The 19600-nt window shown below is 44.4% G+C and overlaps 1 protein-coding gene across 2 annotated transcripts in view; it reads right to left on the reverse strand.

Moving 5' to 3' along the window:
• Nucleotides 1-1720: 1720 nt before the first annotated feature.
• Nucleotides 1721-19600, reverse strand: part of DOCK8 (dedicator of cytokinesis 8) — a 156298-nt gene continuing 138418 nt past the window's right edge. For both annotated transcript variants that reach the window (XM_014608664.3, XM_006261239.4), the window contains exons 40-48: nt 16983-17126; nt 16031-16162; nt 14740-14874; nt 14106-14195; nt 9797-10033; nt 9039-9182; nt 7620-7726; nt 6999-7169; nt 1721-6417 (exon numbers count right to left, since the gene is read on the reverse strand). In XM_014608664.3, the coding sequence (XP_014464150.2) occupies nt 6357-6417; nt 6999-7169; nt 7620-7726; nt 9039-9182; nt 9797-10033; nt 14106-14195; nt 14740-14874; nt 16031-16162; nt 16983-17126 (1221 nt within the window). In that variant the 3' untranslated portion in view covers nt 1721-6356. The remainder of the gene's footprint in view (nt 6418-6998; nt 7170-7619; nt 7727-9038; nt 9183-9796; nt 10034-14105; nt 14196-14739; nt 14875-16030; nt 16163-16982; nt 17127-19600) is intronic.

Genomic DNA, 19600 nt, shown 5'->3' on the forward strand with positions numbered 1-19600 from the left:
ACCTGAGGGTGCTGAGGGAGTTGGCAGATGTGATTGGAGAGTCACTGGCCTCTTTATCTTTGAAAACTCCTGGCAATTGTGGGGAGGTCCAAAATGATTGGAAAAGGGCAAATATAGTGCCCATCTTTTAGAAAGGGAAGAAGGAGGCTCCAGGGAATTAGAGACTGGGGAGCCTCACCTCAGTCCCTAGCAAAATCATGGAGCAGGTCCTCAAAGAATCCATTTCTAAGCGCTCTTTTGGAGGAGAAGGTGATTAAGAACAGTCAGTATGGATTCACCAAGGGCAAGTCATGTCTGACCAACCTGATTGCCTTCTATGATGAAGTGACTGGCTCTGTGGATACAGGGAGGTGACCAGTGGATGTGATATACCTTGACCTTAGCAAGGCTTTTGATATGGTCTCCCACAACATTCTTGCAAGCAAGCTAAGGAAGTGGAGGTTGAATGAATGGACTATGAGGTGGATAGAAAACTGTCTGGATTGTTGGGCTAAAAGGGTAGTAATCAATGGCTCAATGTCTAGTTGGCAGCTGGCATCAAGTGGGGTGGTCCTGGGGCCAATGTTGTTCAATATCTTTATCAAGGACCTGAAAGATGGGATGGAGTTTACCCCCAGCAAGTTCGCAGATGACACCAAACAGGGGGAGAAGTAGATATGCCAGAGGGTAAGCTAGGATTCAGAGATACCTCAAGAAATTGGAGGATTGGACTAAAAGAAATCTCATGAGGTTCAATAAGCAGAAGTGCAAAGTTCTGCATTTGGAATGGAAAAATCCCATGCACTGGTAGAGGCTGGGGACCAACTAAGCAGCAGCTCTGCAGAAAAGGACTTGGGGGTTACAGTGGACAGGAAGCTGAATATGAGCCAGCAGTGTACCCTTGTTGCAAAGAAGGCCAATGACATACTGGGCTGTATTAGTAGGAGTACTGCCAGCAGACCAAGGGAAGTGATTCTTTTCTTTCATTCGGCACTGGTGAGGCCGCACCTGGAGTACTGTGTCCAGTTTTAGACCCCCCCATTACAGAAAAGATATGTACAAGTTGGAGAGAGTGCAAAGAAGGGGCAATGAAAATGGTTAGAGGGCTGGGGCACATGACATATTAGGAGAGGCTGAGGGAACTAGGTTTATTCTGTCTAGAGAAGAGAAGACTGGGGTAGAGGGGCCAGTTAATAGCAGCCTTCAGCTACCTGAAGGGTGAGTCCAAAGAGGATGGTGCTAGAGTGTTCTCAATGTTGGCAGATAACAGAACAAGGAGCGATGGTCTCAGTTTGCAGTAAGGAAGTTTAGGTTAGTTTTTCCCAATATCTTTCTCATGAGGAAGGTAGTAAAGCACTGGAACAGGTCACCCAGAGAGGTTGTGGAATCTCCATCCTTGGAGGTTTTAAACCCCAGCTAGACAAAACCTTGGCTGGGATGATCTAGTTGGGAATAGCTCTGCTATGAGTAGGGGGTTGGACTAGATGACCTTCCAAGGCCCCTTCTAACCCTTATTTTCTATGATTCTAGATTCTATGAAAAAACACATTTCCCCTTCCAGCTTTTTACAAAGATGAACAAATTTCATTTTTTAAAAATTAGCTGTGCATTTTTCTGTTTTTTAGCAACAGTAACTTTTTCAGTTAATAAAACAATATTTGCAACAATATAGAAAGAATACTTTTTGTGAAAAAAATGAATGTTTTGGCAATGTAAGAAAGTCACTCTTTGAATGCAAAGATAAAATTCAACCAGTTCCATTTATTGCACACAAAAATAACGACATGAAAAGTATTAAGGGTGCAAAATCATGCATTCAAAAGTTAAGAAATACCAGATATTCTTGCACCTTATGCAATCTCTATTCAGCTTTGTTATGTAGTTACACTTTCTTACAGTATTTATTGAAATGATCACATGTTATTTTTATCTGTGGGACTTCTACCTTACTCAGGACATAAGTCAAACCAGTGAGTTCTATCACACATCTACCAGCACCTGCTGACTTTCTTTTTAACCTCTGTGTCAAGTAGACTTAGACAGGTGTTAAAATAGTTAGTTGGACTCAGAACCACTAAAGTCAGCATCGATTACGTGAATATGCTTGAGTGGTACCAAAGTTCCTCTTTCAAGTGTTCTTGGTTTATCAGATGAAAGCTCTTCTGTGTTGCAAAGCAAATGCAGATGCCTATAGTGAATGCCTTTATTTTCATTCCGAGCATTACTTTGAAAGACTGCAACATCTTTGAGCCAACTAAGAACCTTTGTCCTAGGCTTTATTTGAAGATTATAATCCACTCTTTCTGAAACAGTTGAGCCCCTTGTCCTTGAAACTGGCAAAGAAAAAAAAAGAATGCCAAAATGTTTGTCTTCAGTATGTTTGAATATGTCAAAAACCTAGCCTGAGTCAGTTCAGCTCACAGATGTTCTTATGGAGGATAGCTGCTAAAATATGGGCCCACAATCTTCACACTAGACAAGCACAAAAGTGGTTGAAAACATTCATTACCATATTCATGTTACTGGGTGCATCTATACAAGACGTTTACTGCAAAGCTGCCAAACTGGATCCGCAGTAAACTTCTCCGCATCTACATGTGCACCCCTACTAGGGCACATAAAACTAATAAACCTGCAGAGGACTTTTTTGTGTGCAACAGCACACATGTAGACACTGCCCAACTGGTTGGGGCACAAGGGTGCTTCAGTGGGGCTGTCTGCTGGCTAGCCCCACACTGAAGCACCCTTGTTATTTAAATTTTCAATTCAACACTGAGCATCTTAAACCTATTGCCATGTAATGGTTTAAGCTAGGTTTCTGAAAGGGTTTCCAGCTCAAAGGACTATAGCTCCATACTTCACTATTTGGTGCTTTTGTTGCTTGTTCCAATATGTTAGCCAATGAACTCAGTGAACATGGAAGCTGGACTTTATTTTCCACCCTGGAGCTAATTTGCAAACCTGCTGAGCCACACCTGATGGGTTTTGCTGTGTCCCATGTGTTCAGTGGAGAAGGAGTCACAGTCTCAAGGGGTGGCAATTTTCATAGGCATTAAACTAATGTACCATTTAAAAAGAAAGCCAGCAGGCAAGCAAGTGACTTCCTCCTCTCGGGGTACCAAACCTACAGCTCTGCAGGCCAAATCCAGGCCATAGCATGGCCTACCACTGAATTTGGAGACCCTGGGCTATTGGTGGCAGGAGAGTGAATGAGGACTGAGGCCTGCTATCACACTGCCACCTCCACCCCAACCTGGCAGGAGTCCCATGGTCCAGATCTGGCACAGGTGAGCTTGACAGACCTGCTCTAAGGTACAGAAAACTCCCATTGACTTCCATGGAGCCTGGATTTCAGTCTAAAGGTAAAAATCCTTAATGAAAGACAACACTAAAGTTGGTCATTATTCAAGCTTTGTTTCAGCTGGATGATGTTAAGATATAAAACACTTCAATCCAATGGAATCTCTTAGTTTTTATTTGAAGCGTTTACTTTATTGCAAAATGGAGCATCAAAACTTTGAATAATTTTACATTTTACACAGTTCGGCTTTTTAAAAGAAATGTACAAACCACTTTTATTTGTGAAAGGGATGATGTGTAAACCAAGGGCCAGACCGGCACCCCTTCCTTAACACAGGTGAGCCAAGAGTTTACCTGGGGAATTACCTGCTCACCACATCAAGTAAGGGATTTGCAGTTTAGCCTGCATTAATCCAAAGTATTTCTACAGCAAGGACAAATTGTACTATACAGCATGAAACACTTCAAGAGTGCAAACACAGCACATATAATTGAACCAGTATGCAGCAAATGTGTAACTTTTTTGTTTACCTGAAGTTTTTGTTGGGTAGCTGTGAATGAAGCAGCGTGAGGACAATGAAACTGAATTTTGGCCAAGTGGGGTCAATCTCAAAGACACTGTGAACATCTTTCAGAACAAAGTGTTAAAAGAATAAATAAAGGACAATGTTGTGGCACGCCAAGACTGAAGAGACTAGACTGTGGAAAATTGACTGCTCTGTTTAGTTTGTAAGTATTTTCAAAGCAACCTTATTAAAGGACAGTCACTCTGAGGAGACATCTGTTGGCTTTCAATTTGACACACTGTTTGCTTATATACTTCAGATGCTTTTGTTTCAAAATGCCCAGAGTTCTGACTCTTGAATATTGAATGTAGCAGGGACTGTGAGTAGAGAGAGAAAAAAATACTTACACTAGAACAGTTTGCATTTATGCACATTGGTACAGAGATAGCATTTTTAAACCATTTTTCTTATCCCAGTGTATGTCTCAGCTCTTTGATTGTGTGTGGGGATCTTTTGCATATAACCGTGGAAGCTCTCTTCCAACTTTTGAGTGCTCTGCTGTTAACAGGAGGAGCCTGTATTCAAAATCATGCTTCTGGCACTGACTTACCACATGGCTTTGGATAAGTCACTTCTTTTCAGGTGCAGACAGATGTGCAGTTCCTAGCTGTAACTCAGAAAAATTTCTGCAAAGTGCTCTGGGTTATAACATTACCCCAGACCAAACAAGAGTTCACTGTTGGTTCCAAGGTGGGGGGGGGAATTTAGCTGGGGCTGGGAGCTTGAAGCCAGGTTTGGGAGGGGAGAAAGGCAGTGGGAGGAGCTTGTTCTTGGAGCTTCTCAGCCAGTGCTGAAGGGAGGGCTCCAATGGCCCTATTCCATCCTCCAGGGGGGCTGAAAAAACCCAAACTGAACTCCTGCTCCCTTCCCCCCGTCATTTTGAAAACAGTGACAGGCTAAAAGCTCTGCAGACGCAAGTTACAAAAGACTCTACATTTTGAAATGTCCTTATTTGACACTTCATGCAAGGAGGGGTTAGATTTTCACCCAATCGGTCATTTTTGAAGCTGTCTGCAGCTGTGCACTCGTGTTTGGTCACAGCTATAAACTGCTTTCTGTGGCCAGATAGGGTGAAAATTGTCACTTCTGTCTGCAACTTTCATGTCTCTCTGTTTCCCCAGCTGTAAAATAGCAACACTATTACAGTAAAAGCTGTGTTAGAGTGGTGAATGGGGGTGCTGGGTATCTAAAAATTCCAGTTCTGAGGCAGGGGTTTTCAACCTTTTTGAAAACTCTTGCAGAGTGGGGGGGGGGGGGGGGGGGGTGTGGGGATGGCGGTGGCTGCATGCAGAGCAGTGGCAGCACAGGGTGTTGGGTGGTGGCAGTAGCCACCATGCACAAGTTTTCTTCCCCCCACCCCATGTCCAGCCAGCCAGCAATTCCAGTTAATAGATTATTCCAGCTAGTAGAATGCTGGTTAACACAGCTTTTACTGTACTTGCTTTCTTCAGAGAAATGTTGTGAGGACCAAATTAGTTAAGGTTTCCTCAGGCATATGAATATGAAAAGCATTAAGTATTTATAAATATACAGAAACTGATTACAGTGATTGTGCATTAAAACCTCAGATAAAGTACATCCTAGGAAATCCTCCCTGTACACTCCTATGGCTAATCTCTTTAGAGGGATCTCTCTTTACAGGAAGGTCTGTTCTCTTAAGAAAGCATTAATCATTTTAGCTCTATCCTTTTAAACAGGTATCTGTTAATTTTGCTAAAACATGACACTAAAAATAACAAGTCCTAGGGTTCACAGAGAAGTCTAATGTACATTTCACAAAAATAAATTTTAAATAGTTATTTCTGTAGGTAGGTGAATTAGGCAGAAATTCCTGATTGTTATTTTCTGCCTTTTAAAGTTTCAGCTAGGAAGACTCGAAAGGGAAGCAGCCCCTGTTTTAGCATTTTCATAGTTTGCTGTGAATGAGGAACACAAGCAAGGAAAGCTTGCTTTAAAGTTTACAGGTCTTTCCTAGGGTTCTAGTTCTGTAAAGCACTTGTGCACATGCTTAAGTTTTTCTTTATATGAACATGTGCATAACTGCTAGAATATACTCCAGCCCCCTGAAGCCATGCTGAAGTGGTATCCTGAATAGGGGTATGTATGTGTAACATTCTTCAGTTTCTGTCAGGTATATTGGGCTGGTTCTTATAAAATAACAGTTACAACGATAAAAAGTTCTGAGTCTCTTAAAAGTGATTATCACCTTCTGTACATACAAGTCCATTATTCAATGGCATCTCAATTCCCTGAACACTTAAATACAGAAACATTAAATACAGAAACAGTCAAAGTCCAGCTCCTCTTCCTCCCACTCCCATAGGAGACAGAGGTATGTGCTATGAGTTGCGCTCCTTTTTATCCTGAATATCTAGTTTCTTAGCTTTGAGTGTAGTCTGCCCAGATTGTGTGCATGCTGTACTATGAGAAGAACTTCCAGGTTTGCATAGCAGTTGAATAGCCTCCAGGTTCTGTGCAACCTGGAACTCCCTCTTCTGAAGCTGACAGTCCTCAGCTGTTCTGTGAAGGGGAAGTTTCATATTTCCTAAAGCTAGAGTTATGAAAAGAGTTCCTGAAATGAAAACAAACAAAGAAACAAACAAAAAAAGATCATGAATAAAACTTGGAAATGAAATTATTGGGTGTAAACAAACAAACAATAACTAGAAAAATTATTAGCCAAACAGTAGCTTATTTTAAATATCTGAAAAGTATATTTGACTTAGTGTCCTTGACACAAGTAGGTGGCTTGGGGGAAACCACACATTCAAAAGTACAAGGCGTGAGAGTTTTTAATATCTGGATCATGCAGTCCTGATATGATCACACTTATTTCATGATGGACAATACTGCACGTTGACACTTAGAAACACATTTTCTAATTTAACTCTGGCTTCAGATAACAAAGAGATGGCATGTTATTCAGTAACCCGGTTCTAAACTGAGGTTTATTTTGGGATGAGAGATTCCACTTTTATTGACTTATAAAAGTAACATTGATGAAACTACCTTGTGGAATACCACCTTGTGCTGCATAACTAACACTGTCCAATTTTTTGGTGGAAGCAGTGGAAAAATGTCTTTTAGTGTTTAATAATTAGAGGCATTATTTCTGCATGATAAACACACCAGTACCCATTGCCCGAGTCATACCTTGTTGTACTGTGGACTTTCACTATAGGTTTATACAGCTCTGGGATTTTCCTCTCAATCATTGGCCTAAGGTTCTCTTTCAGCTTGTTATAATTCTTTTTGAGTTCTTGCTGGTACTCTCGCTGGTCTGCTGTAATAAGGCGTCTGTTTTTCTCCACTGCTTCACCACATCTGTTCACAAAACAACGATAAAACCACACTGGTTAATTCTGACAATTTTTAAAAATCTGCATTAAATAACCTGACAGGCTGAAATTAGGCTTTGTTTGTTGCCAAACCCACGTATATCTCCAATAAATCACCAGTCAGAGATGTTGAAAACAAGTGAGAAATATCTGATCTTTCTGCCCACATGAATTGAGTTTACCATTCATTCAGACATGAAGCAAACATGAGAGAAATAATAAAGAAAAAATTCTAGTAGTGATAATGAATTATATTCATACCTTATGTAAACAGATCTCAGTCAGGTTTCCCCTCCCTGCACGAGTGATAAATTTGGCCAATATATTTCTCTCCAAAAAGTAACTTTACTGACTTTCATTATTAATTTTATTAACATTGGTACAATTCAACAACCCTGGTTTAACAGACCCCCAATAAGATGTCCTTTTTACTGACCTCCTTATAAATTCTTTGAAGCACAACCTCAGCTTGTTGTGATGTCGATAAAGTTTTGGGTCTGCTGGTATTTCAGCCAGGAACACTTGAGCTACCTCTAGTGGTCCCTTATAAGAACAACACAATAAAATATTACATAAGCACATTTCCTGCTTTAACAGAAAAGGAAGCACACACCTGATTTGATTTGGTAGGTTGTGTGTTTAACTTCACATAAAATAGAAACAGAAAAATGCAAAAACCCAACAGCACATATTGGCAATATGGTAGGATACTAGTCTTGTAAGACTTTACTATGATTATGCTGCATTAATCCTGGTAAATTTTCCTCTCCCCTCTATTCTTTGGCAATCAAAAGTTTAGGCCAATATTTTTTTGTTCTGGTCTTATCTCCCACTCCAATTGCCAGTAACTCTCCTGTTCATTGCAGAGTGAATATATTATATCAGATAAAGGAGCTGGAACTTGCCTTTTACAAAGCTATTTTGCATGAGAGATGAACAGCTACTTAGTGATGGGTGACAGTACAAAAACCCAAAGATAGTTAAATAAGGGCAGAGCAAGTATAGAATGCACTCTCCATGGTGCGAGCAGTGTATTACTATAAAGAACTCAATTTGGATGTTTTGATTGAGAAAATATCTTGAAAAAAAATGAAAAAACCTGACATAGTTAGGGGAAACAAACTACTGAGGCAAGGCTAGTGCCTTATTTTGTCTTCACGTTGTAGATTTTTGTGAAAGGGTATGCATATTATAATAGTAAACTTTAGCTGTATCTGAGGGAGTGGTTGTATTCTCCTAGTTTATGTATTTTATACAAAGAGCTTTGGTCTTCTGATGACCTTATAGCAAAGTTCTATTATTCCTTTAGCATAATCCTTGGTGACTAAAGTCGATGGGATTAGTACATTATCAAAGGAAAAATTCTTTAGACATGCTAAGATTGCTATGGATAATCTTCTAGAAACTTAAATGTATATCTGCACCTTTGATGACCTATCTGAATCTACTGTATGTGCAAGACCGAGCTGGGAATCTAATGGGAACAGGCTTGTATGAAAGACACAGGGTTTCTTGTTCTCTGATGGGACAAAAACATGGAAATAGCCCATCACCTACTGTTTAGCATTCCTGCTCAGAACTAGGAAATGCAGGACCCCCCCCCCCCCCCCCCCCCCCGAGGGTAAAACATCCATGTTTTTGTATATCTGAAAATTCAAAAGAAGCTTGGGTGGAGGTCTTAGTTGCTCATGATGAGTGGCTAGTTAGCTCTGATGCGCAAAGTTTAAAAGGATCTGAGGATGCCCAGTCTGACTGGAAGTATAAGTAACAAGATCAGAACTGTTAAATGAAAGCACACCAGGAAGAATAGGCAGAGGGTTCTGCAGAAGTGACATTGTGTAACTATCTCCTTTACCTGATTGACAGTGGCTCCAACAGAACCCTGCAGCACCATCTGCAGCATTTTAGCATCTGGTGGCTCCTGGTTGGTTGCAACAGCTAGTTCCAGTGTTTTCTTCTGCATGTCTTCAATAGCAACTTCAATTGGGGTTAAAATAAACTAATAAAATATAAAGACAAATGCATTATTCTCTGAGTAATGTATAGAGTACAGCTGTTGCAACAATGGCAGCTGGAAGCAGTGGTTTGGATGCTGTCTCAGAACCAGGAGGGATTACACCCTGAAATATCAGTCAGTCCAACCAAATTTGATCTCCAATTCTGAGCCCAGTGCAGTACTCAGTGGGCTTTGAGTAAGGCCCATATCTGCCTCTCTAGTGTCTTCACAGCTGAAATTGTCATAGTAATCCCTATTTTTTTATATACATGATTTCTTGCTGAATAGTTCCCTCATTCCAATTCTAAATCAGGTTTAGTAAAATGACTGCTCTTTAGCAGTGGGGAGGTATACCTGTACAAAAGGAGGATTCTTTTCTGCTACTTGTAATACCTCTTGTAGATAACATCACAATTGTAAGCATGTAGGCAGGTTACATACTTTACCAACAACCAGCCAAAGAGGTACATTCTCTCCATCTACAGAATTTCTATAGATGAAGACCTCCTAACACATAGCACGGAATCTGAAAGCTTTGCCTTCCGACAGTGCTTTCAAAACCTGCCAGTCAGGGATACCGGGTCAAACTCACACTCCTTCTTCAAGATGTCCATTACCTCTTCCTTTTGAATGACATTGATCCTCGTTTTAATGTAGGGGAAAGCATGCATTGTGGTCAGGATGGTATTCCTCTTGAACTGCTCGCTCAGGTCACCACGGGGGCGGCCATCTGGGGTGAAAGGTGTGGTGTACATGAACCGCCGGAGGTTGAAGTTCTTCTCAAAGTAGGTTATCCTGTCTTTCATCTCATACTCATCAAAATAGGGCTCCACAAATGTGATTTGTACGTAGGCCTGGGAGGAGGAAGAAGAATCATTGTTTTAATGCAAGGCAAATGGCTGTGAAATGCATGGAATGTATGAATCACAGAGCTCAGACCAAGTTAAAAGAGTAAGAAAGCAATGTTGTTGTTTTGCTCTCACGTGTAGTTGGGCTGCTCTGACCCCACCACAGCTGCAAAGACTTAACATTTATAAGAACCTCCTCACCCAGAAGCTTCACCTTCCACCTCTCCTTTTCCAACGCTGCATCAGTCCTGCTCCCTTACAGTATTCTGTCACTATCATACACTGCAGGCCCTGTTCCAGATGACTACAATGGTCCTCATCTAACTAGTCCTAAATTGTTAGTGGTCTGGCTGTCCCAGAGACTACCACTTGTTCTCTATCCTCAATACTCTGATGCCCAGTTCACCACAGTATCTGGGATCATCACAAGCTTTAATGTATCTGTCTACAGAATACCTCTGCAGTGTAGGGAAGCGTGACTATCTCCATTTTACAGGCAGGGATTTAAGGCACAGAGATGGTAACTGACTTTGCCCAAGGTCATACAGGAAGTCTGTTACAGATCAGGGGCATGAACCCAGAGCTCCCAAGTCCCAGCCTAGTGCTGCAGTGATAGGACCTGCTGTAATGGACTTTGAAATCATCACAGCAGGTAAACAAATCCTATCCATCTCACTGCTTTTTAAAGGTGTCTAATTAGTCCCTTCTGCTTCCCCACCCACAGTTAGCTTTTACATGATACCTTCCATCCTAGATCTCAAAGGGCTAATGCTTTTACTTATGGGGAGCAGAGCTGGCAGACCAGTGGCAAATCAAGGAAGAGATGAGGGCTTTTGATTCTCAGTCCTTTGCCTCAGGCTTTGAACCAGTACTACCTTCCTAGTATGTTCAGCATAAGATAGCCTGGAACAGTAAAGCATATGATACAGTGCCAGCAGTACCAATAGGAACTAGTACACCACCACTGAGGTAGTAGGGAACTCGCTGAGGGAGCGATGGAAAAAAAGTTACTGTTGAAAGAGGAAGCAGCAGGCTATAGGAAAATTACTGATGGAGTTCCTCAAGGATGGCCATATGATACTTTCATTAAGGACTTTGACACAAAGGCTAGGAATGTGCCAAAATTGGCACAAAGCTAGGAGGCATCATCAACACCAGAAGAATTGGATTATCAGACTGAGGAAACTGAATGGTCTTGTGAACTAGAGTAATAAAGTTGGAATGAAATTCAATAGTTCAAAACACAAGGTCATGGATCCGGGGGACTGACAGCAAAAACTTTTGCTATAACTTGAGAGCTCATCATTTGTAAAGGACAGAGAAACAGACAGGCCTGGACAACGGGCAGATCCAGGGTTTAGTAAAGGGCAAGGAGCAGGCACACCAAGGGATGACTCGCACCCCACCATCCATTGCTGTTGCCCCAGCTGACCTGGGGGCAAGGCGGGCAGAGCTGCTCCTTCCCCACTTATTCCCAGTTAACTCCACACTCTGGTGTCTCCCCACTGGCTGGGAAGGAGGAATCTGCATACTGCTGTCCCCAGCTAAGCCTAGCACTCCTTATAGCTGCAGCCTGTGGCTGGAGCAGGGCAGGAGTGGCTCTGGGGCTCCCTCTGTGCCCTTATCAGCACAGTAGCAGCAGTGAAAGGTGAGGTGGGGAGCAACTGCATTGTCACATCCTCTCTGGATCTACCCCTGGCCTGGACATCCTAGTTCAGGGGTGGGCAAAATACAGCCCGTGGGCCACATATGGCCCACCAGGCACTGTCATCTGGCCTGTGGGTGCCCACCAATGAACTATACCCTGCCCTGCCCTTCCACCCACAATGGTAGGAGTGAGGTGCTCACATATACACCCTCCTCCCCAACATACCCTATGGCACATTGCTCCCACCCTCATGGGCAGAAGGGCCCAGCCCAGCCAGCAGCAGCTTCTGGGCAGCACTGCTGCTGCTGCAGCCACTGTGGGGACCTGCTCGGCTTCCCCAGTGTCCTGCTCACTTTAGGCAGCAGGTAGGGAAGTGGCAAGGGTGGGGGCGAGCTGCAGCTGGGCTGGGGCGAGCTGCAGCTGGGCTGGGGCAGGGCATGTGGGGGGCTGCAGCTGGCAACAGTGCAGACCCTACTCCCAGGGGGTCAGTGGGAGTGTGGAGCTCAGTTGGGCAGGTTGTGGGTGTGAGGGAGGGTGGAGAGAGGGTGGGGACTGCCTCCCCCCCAGTATGGTGTGCAGCCCCTGCTACCACCAGCAGCAGCAGCTAGCAGGAGCACTCAGGGTGCTGGTGCCTGGCACAGGTGCTGGTGCTAACACTACACATGGGGGTGGAGAAACGCAGCCTGCCTGGCCCACCTCTAGTGCAGGGGCTCTGCACAGCATGCCTGAAGCTCCCGCACTCAGGCGCCACCAAGGGAAGCCCCATGCTAAAGCCAGCTGCCTTCTTCCTCCCTGCTGTGCAGCTCCTGGGACCCCGCCAGAAGTGGAGGGGAGCCCTGCCTTCTTCTTTCCTACAGAGTCCCATGACTTCTGTGGCACGGGGTGGGGAATGAAGCTGGGTCCAGCATAGGGCTTTCCCTGGTGGTGCATGAGTACGGGAGTTGCAGGTGTGCCATGTAGAGCCCCCACGATAGAGGTGGGCTGGGCAGGCTACACTCCTTGCACTCACGTGCAGCACTGGCTGGAGCCGCATGCCACTGGGCGCCAGCACCTGCACCAGGCACAAGCTCCCTGAGTGCTCCTGCCACCTTCTGCTGCATACCATGTGGGGGAGTATGTGGTAGGGTCCCCACACCCCCAACCTTCTCTCACACCCCACAAACCTCACATACCCACACCCTGTCCCTCACAACCCCACACACATACACACATCCCAACACACTATGCCCCCCCCACACAGCAACACCCACTTACAACCCCTCCTCAGTCCACCACACCCCCCACGCCCCACCATACACACCCCACACCCAATATAAAAAAGAGTAAGACTTTATTTTTGAGTTATTATGCAATCACCTCTACCTATAGTATGCAAACAAATCATGACAAATATTTTTTCTAATACAATTAAATAAGTTATGGTAGGTGTTTGACTTTTAGTGTATGATTTGTTTTTTTTCTGGCTCCAAGATGGCAACCCCTCCTCCCAAAAGGAGTATTTTCAGGGGGCAAGGGGAGGGACTTCCGTTGGCAAAGGTCAGGGGCTGAAGCAGGACTTCCAGTCCCAATATGGCAACTGGGGGGCTGGGCAACTGTCCAGGGGTGGGGCTACCATGTGGCCCTGGAAAGCTCACCAAAACTTAAGTGGCCCTCTACCCAAAATAATTGCCCACCCCTATCCTAGTTATTCATGGGAGTATGAAGCACAAGCATGGTGAAGCCATGAAAGAGAAGCACATGCAATTTCAGGAGGTATAAGGAAGTATTGCCAGTAGAAATGGAAGAATTAATGCTACCGTAATGCTTCGGTGAGACACTATCTGGAATAGGGTTTTGCTTACTTATGTTCAAGAAAGATGAACTAAAATTGAAACAAGTACAGAGGAGGTCTACGAGGATATGGGGAACGGACAGCCTATCATACGAAAGGAAAATATAAGAGCTTGACTTGTTTAACAAATCAAAGGCTGCAAGAGTATATGAGTGTTGTCCATAAATACCTAGTGATAGCAGGTGCGTAAATACAAAGGAGGAAAAATATTTAGGTTAAAGGACAACGTTGGCTTAAGAACAAAGGGGTATAAATTGGCCAAGAATAAACATAAACTGAAAATTAAAAGGTTTCTACTACCAGGGAGTGAGGTCGTAGAAGAGCTTCCCACAGAGTAGTAGTGGCTTAATCCCAACTACTTTTTAGATAGAGCTTATTCAGTTTATGAAAGAGTTTATATGATGGTAGAGGACTATTCTCCAAGACTAGGAAGTCCGATCCTATCTTGTGTTCTTAAGTACAGGCCTGTGTATCTCACTTTTTCTCATTTATTCGCATGGCCTAATGTAAAATTCTCACACAAAGGTCTCCACTGACTCCTTTTCTTCAGTTGCTCTGTTCAGTTATCCTAATACAGCTGTGGTTAATATATTCCATACCTTATTGGGATCCAGCTTCCTTTTGTCTACAGGAGCGGAGTCTTTAATCACTTCCACCGCATCCTCCCCAAAGCACTGACCATAAAATCCCTGAAAAGGAAACAGAACTATTCAGGGGTGTGTTTACTTTTTTTTAAATGCAATGCAAATCAGCTCTGCTTCTCGGAAAAAAAGATACATTGCGCTAAAGATTAAGACTGGCAGAGCCTAATACATCTTATAGATGCCTCCCCATGTGAATGACTAAGAAAAAGGCAGAGCTCCAGCTAAGAGCAAAAAGAAGAATTTGTTATTGTTGCCTCAAGCAGAAGTTCAAAGAAGTTCAACCCACCATTTAGGTACACTCAGACACTTGAATTATTGAATACCTTATACATACAGAGACTCTACCCAATGTAAGTGACACGGCATCAGGGTAATGAAAAGTGACATCATCTCATCCTCCTGTAAAAGGGAGCTGTGTTCCAAACTAATAGTCATAAAGAGAGAATAATCTCTGACATAAATCAATTTATAATAGACTTCTACATATTAGTACTTCCTATAGCTGCTGTGCTGTGGCTTTTTTATTCATTGCAAAGTTTTCTTAGCATGACACAAAGCAGGGAATTTTATGAAATAGGATCTTTTTTACCTCCAGTCTGTGAGAAATCTCAGGAAGTTTGGTAATTGCAGGCTCCTTATAAACAAATTCCTGTTCATCCAAGTCCCCAAATTTGGATCCATAGAAACCAACGCGGAAGTAAGTTCCAAACATTCGCTTTTGGCCCTGATTGATAAAGATAAAAAGAAAGAAATTAAAGTTTTTCTTCTCATAAATATAATCCCATTTTGATGTCTTATTTAACTCTAATTTAGATTTGAGAAATGGCACTGACTTCCTGCTCACCCAGATTTCAGAGCAGAATTTGGTCTTATATATCATCATAGTATTTGAAATAGCCTAAGATGGTCTCTTATTAGAACTGTGAATTTATGAAGATATATATTTAAAAGACACTATGGCTATGTCCAGACGAGTGCCGCCATGCAATCTGTGGTGCTGCAGACATCTGAGGTGCCACATACTGCACATTCAGCTGTTCTTTGCACTGCATGGGAGCAGCCCAGGGTTTTTTGTGACCCCTGGATATCCAGCGGTCAAAAAACCTGTGCAAAAAAAAAAAAAAAAAAAAAAGGCAAAGCGGCACATGTGTGGACAACAACCATTGTTCAGAACCAGAGCCTGGCTGGCTGGAGCTGTAGTGCAGCTGCCAGCCAAGCTCACAGTGTCAGGATCACCACTGCTACAGACCAAGGAGGTCCCCAGGACCCCAGGTAAGGCTGCTGGGGCCAGCCCAGTGCTGGTCCCAGTCACCCCCTAGCCACACGCCAGAGTGCACGTGGATGCAAGCGTTCCCCAGGGACAACTAGCAGTAGCACAAGGTGCGCTGCTGCTAGCTGACTGCGGGGAATCAAATGTCCTTGCTTGTCTGGGCCTGGCCTATTAGGTCAAATTTGGATCAATTCCTATAATTCTTCCATAAAAATAAAACCAAACCCTGAGATGGTAGTAATATGGAGGAGCAGGGAAGCGGGGTGATTTGTTTTAAACATATGTGACTGAATGGAAAGCTGCATACAATCATTTGGCCTAAATTTGATTTGCGATTTTTATTTAACCTAACTGTCTCTAGTTCAACAGTTTTTAAAAAACTTTCTTTCTATACAGGTGATATAGAATTCCCTTCCATGTCTCCATATTTTTTCTGGTTTATTATGTGTCTTTTAATTGTAGAACACATCGCATGTAATCAGAAACAGATGGAGGTTCGGATTAGAAGAAGGAAATAGACCTATTTGCTATGTCTGGCTTTATTGCTCATAAACAAATACTAAAGCCAAGCAACATGACTTGCTGGATGAGAAGCAGCACCCACAGGTACCTTGTTTATAATACTGTCAAAGGCTCTCTGTAGCTTGCTGTGAGTAGAGGTGAGCTTCCTGAAGTCTCGATGTGCTTCCAAGATGGGGATGACAATTTTGTAGACCTCATTCACGGTTTCATACAATCCCCCCTTGTTGAGAGGGAATAAAGAAAGAAATGTGAGTTCTCATCACCATGAGAGATTGAATCTTCAACTGCAGGTATTGTAGGACAGGATTTTTTTTTATAAGCTCATTTCTATCTGATCCGATGCCTGTTTTAAGTTTCTCAAAAATAATAAAGGTCATTAGGAGCTTATAGCATCTGAATCTAGGGGCAATTGGAGCTAAAACTCATAACATAATTTAGCACTGAGCCTTAATACTCTTACTGCTGCATAATGGCTGACTTGCATGGATTTTTGACTGTGTGACTCCTCTTAAAATAAACTGTGATGTTGAAGTTCAGATGTCCCCTATTCATAACCTATGAGCAATACCTACATGGTTTCTAGGGCCAACAGTTTATGCACAAATCCAAAGGTCTTTCTCAAGTTTACATCAAGACAGTGCTCAGACAGCTTGGTTTACTCCTGCTGCACATGAAATTACAAGCCCATACCAGTGGGGAGTGTGCTTGTAGTGGGGAAGCAGCAACACCAGCTGCCTGCAACCTACCTTCTAAAAGTGGGCACAGATACAACTAGAGCTAGCATAAGAAGGGGACACAGCAAACCTTGGACAAGCAGAGCCAGGTCAACAGCCCACCCTGGGAAGGGTCCTATGGAGCCCTGGCTGAGCATTGGCTCTCTTTTCCTTGCTATGCATCTATCCCACCCTCTGGAGCCTCTCACAAGAATGTGAGGTAGGAGTGAGTCTAGCTCAATAGTCAAAATCTTCCCTGGTATAACTTCTTGCTCTTCAATGCAGTTCTAAAAGTGTTTCTTTGGCCCGACCTCCCCATTCACTCACCGTGCTAAAGAGCTCTGCAGCTTGTTCTAATAGTCCCACTAAGCCACTCTCTGAGAAATACCTCCCAGAGCATATCCCATCTTCATCGGGGGACAAAATATCATCTGAAATGGCAGACTCCTCCAGCACATTGGAGGAAATATTCTGAAATAAATAAGAGCAGAAAGCCACCGGGCTATCACGAAGGTTCAGTCAGGGACCGATTCAGCATGTTAAGCACAACAAAGATAACACTGGAGTGCAGCTAGAGGATTCAAGAAGCTTTCATAATATCATAAATCACAACCAGTGGAGACAATCACAGTAACTGAGTGAATCAGCTATTAGGTGTCACAACCCAAAGGTGTGATTTTTTGTTTGTGTGTGTGCTTCGGCACCGCTAAATTATTTTCCCGCAATTTGTCGCTTTCTTTGCACGGTAGAGTTCTCTGCTGCAAGAGAGAACTCTGGTGCAACAGGGATTTCCCGCCAGATTACAGCTTCTTTGCAGGATGCATTTCTTTTGCATCATAGTGATACACGCTGCAAAGGAGTTCCCGCCATTTGTATTAGGATTCGCGCCACATTATTGGCCAATTCCTAATGTAGGCACATGTGGCGGCTAGCGATTGGCTTGCTAGCCGTACAAAATGCTTGTGTGGTTTCCGCCCAAGTTGGAGGACTCCACGAACATCCGGAGGAGGGAGGATGAGAGAGATTCTGTGTGAAGATCTCCAAGCGCTGCAGACCCTCGCGGACCCGACGTGCCTCCCCTAAGCAGGCAATAGAGGCAATGGAACCGAGCCTACGGAGCTTTCGCTTCTAGCCTCTCCCCGTTGCCGAGCGCAATCCTAGACATATCCCTTTCCTGTAACTTCAGACTCGCGGAGCCTAAGTAACTCCGGGGAAACTTTTCGAACCTAACTGAACCGGACCCGCGGAGCCTGAACAACTCCGTGGGGGCAATCGATTTGTCGTGTTCCTCTAGCGAGGATCCAAGCGGGAGCTGTGCCTGGAAACCTGTCCAGCCTACACCAATACCATCTTTGCGTGTAAGTAAACAATTTTTTCAATCAACCATTACGCCTCCGTAACTAATTCTAACTCGCATGCGCTAAACTGCCCCGCGGTTCTCTCCAGCCCCGTGTGCCCCGGCTGCCGGCCACAGCCCGTGTGCAACGAAGACGGGCCCGGCTCACCCCCGGCTCACACATGGCAACGGGAATGAGATCAGAATCGCCGCCGTACATGGCAACAAAGGTGGGATCGGGGTGCGGCCCGCACGTGGCGACGAGGATGGGATCGGGAGAGAATGCGCATGTAGCAACCCAGACGGGATTAAGAGAGAATACACTAGAGTTAGAATTGGTTAGGAACTGCCCTTGGCGCGATAACCAACGCCAAGTGAAAAGCTTTGAAGAATTAGAGATACATATCGCTTACCACCAGGCGGGCGGAACAGGTGAAAGATTTGTAAGCGGCCGTCTGTCGCTAAAGGGAGAAGAGGGAATCTCCAAAGACGGAGCCCCGAGAGAGAGGGAAGTGTACTTGCTCCCTGCGGCGTTCGGGTGTATAATGAGAGATGAGCGGGTCCTGTTTAGGCCCCTCGATACTGTGTCCCTCGCCGAACCCAACCCGGCGGTCGAAACGAACCCGACTTTCACCCGGGAGTGTGCCTGATGCCTACGATATGCTCGGGAGAGTGAAGAACCGGAGCCCATCGGCCCGTTCCCCCCGGGGATAATAATGTCTAGATTACGGGGTCGCGAGCTTCCATCCGAGCTCCGCGAAGATCTGGAGATGGAGGAACGCCCCGCGGATGAAAGAGTGGCCTTGCGGTACAACAAGGGGGGAGAAGGTAGTGCAACCATTCGTACTATAATGAATCTAATGCAGAAAAATTTAAGTTTGAAAACCCAGCTGCAGATGGCGATCCGATCGGTCCAAGAAGCGTATGAGAAAAGGGAGCCTGAAACGCCAGTCCAAGATGGCGCCGAGCAGGAGGAAGACTGCGTGGAAGAACCGGAAAAGAAGGGTGGAGCTTCTAACGAACCTGCGAGAGTTCGGTCAGCGACTCCGCCCATCAACGCAGCGTCGTCGCTGGCAACCCCGCCTAGCGACACAGCAGCGTCTCGGCTGACCACGCCTTCCTGCCGACGAAGGAGAGAGTCAAGCGGAGGAGAGCATCCGCCCCTCCTGCCTGAAGCAACGACAGCAGCAGTAACCCCCGCGGCAGCAGTTCAGCCTATGACAGCATCATCTCCCGAAGGAGCAGCTTGTTCTACAACAACTAACGGAGTTGCTACTACTTATTATGCTTGCACCAGAACTGAGTTGCAGGATTTGTGTAGAGCATCAAAAATTCAACCTGAAGAGACTCTAGCTGTATGGTTAGGACGTTTAGTCATAGAACTTGGATCCGACCTGCTGAACCAAGAAGCAGCAAACTTCTTAGTTAGACAAGCTTTGTGGAGTAGAGGACATGTCACTGACATCGACATGATAACATGTAATACTCACTGGCCTATTCCACTGCCAGCGCTTGTTGCAGGACTGATTAGTCAAAAAGCCCACGTGTGGCATACAGGACGGCCCGAATATACCGGCGCAGAGCATCTTATGCTGGCAATGATTGGTGT

Source organism: Alligator mississippiensis, chromosome 3 (assembly GCF_030867095.1).
Source record: "Alligator mississippiensis isolate rAllMis1 chromosome 3, rAllMis1, whole genome shotgun sequence".
NCBI lineage: Eukaryota > Metazoa > Chordata > Crocodylia > Alligatoridae > Alligator > Alligator mississippiensis.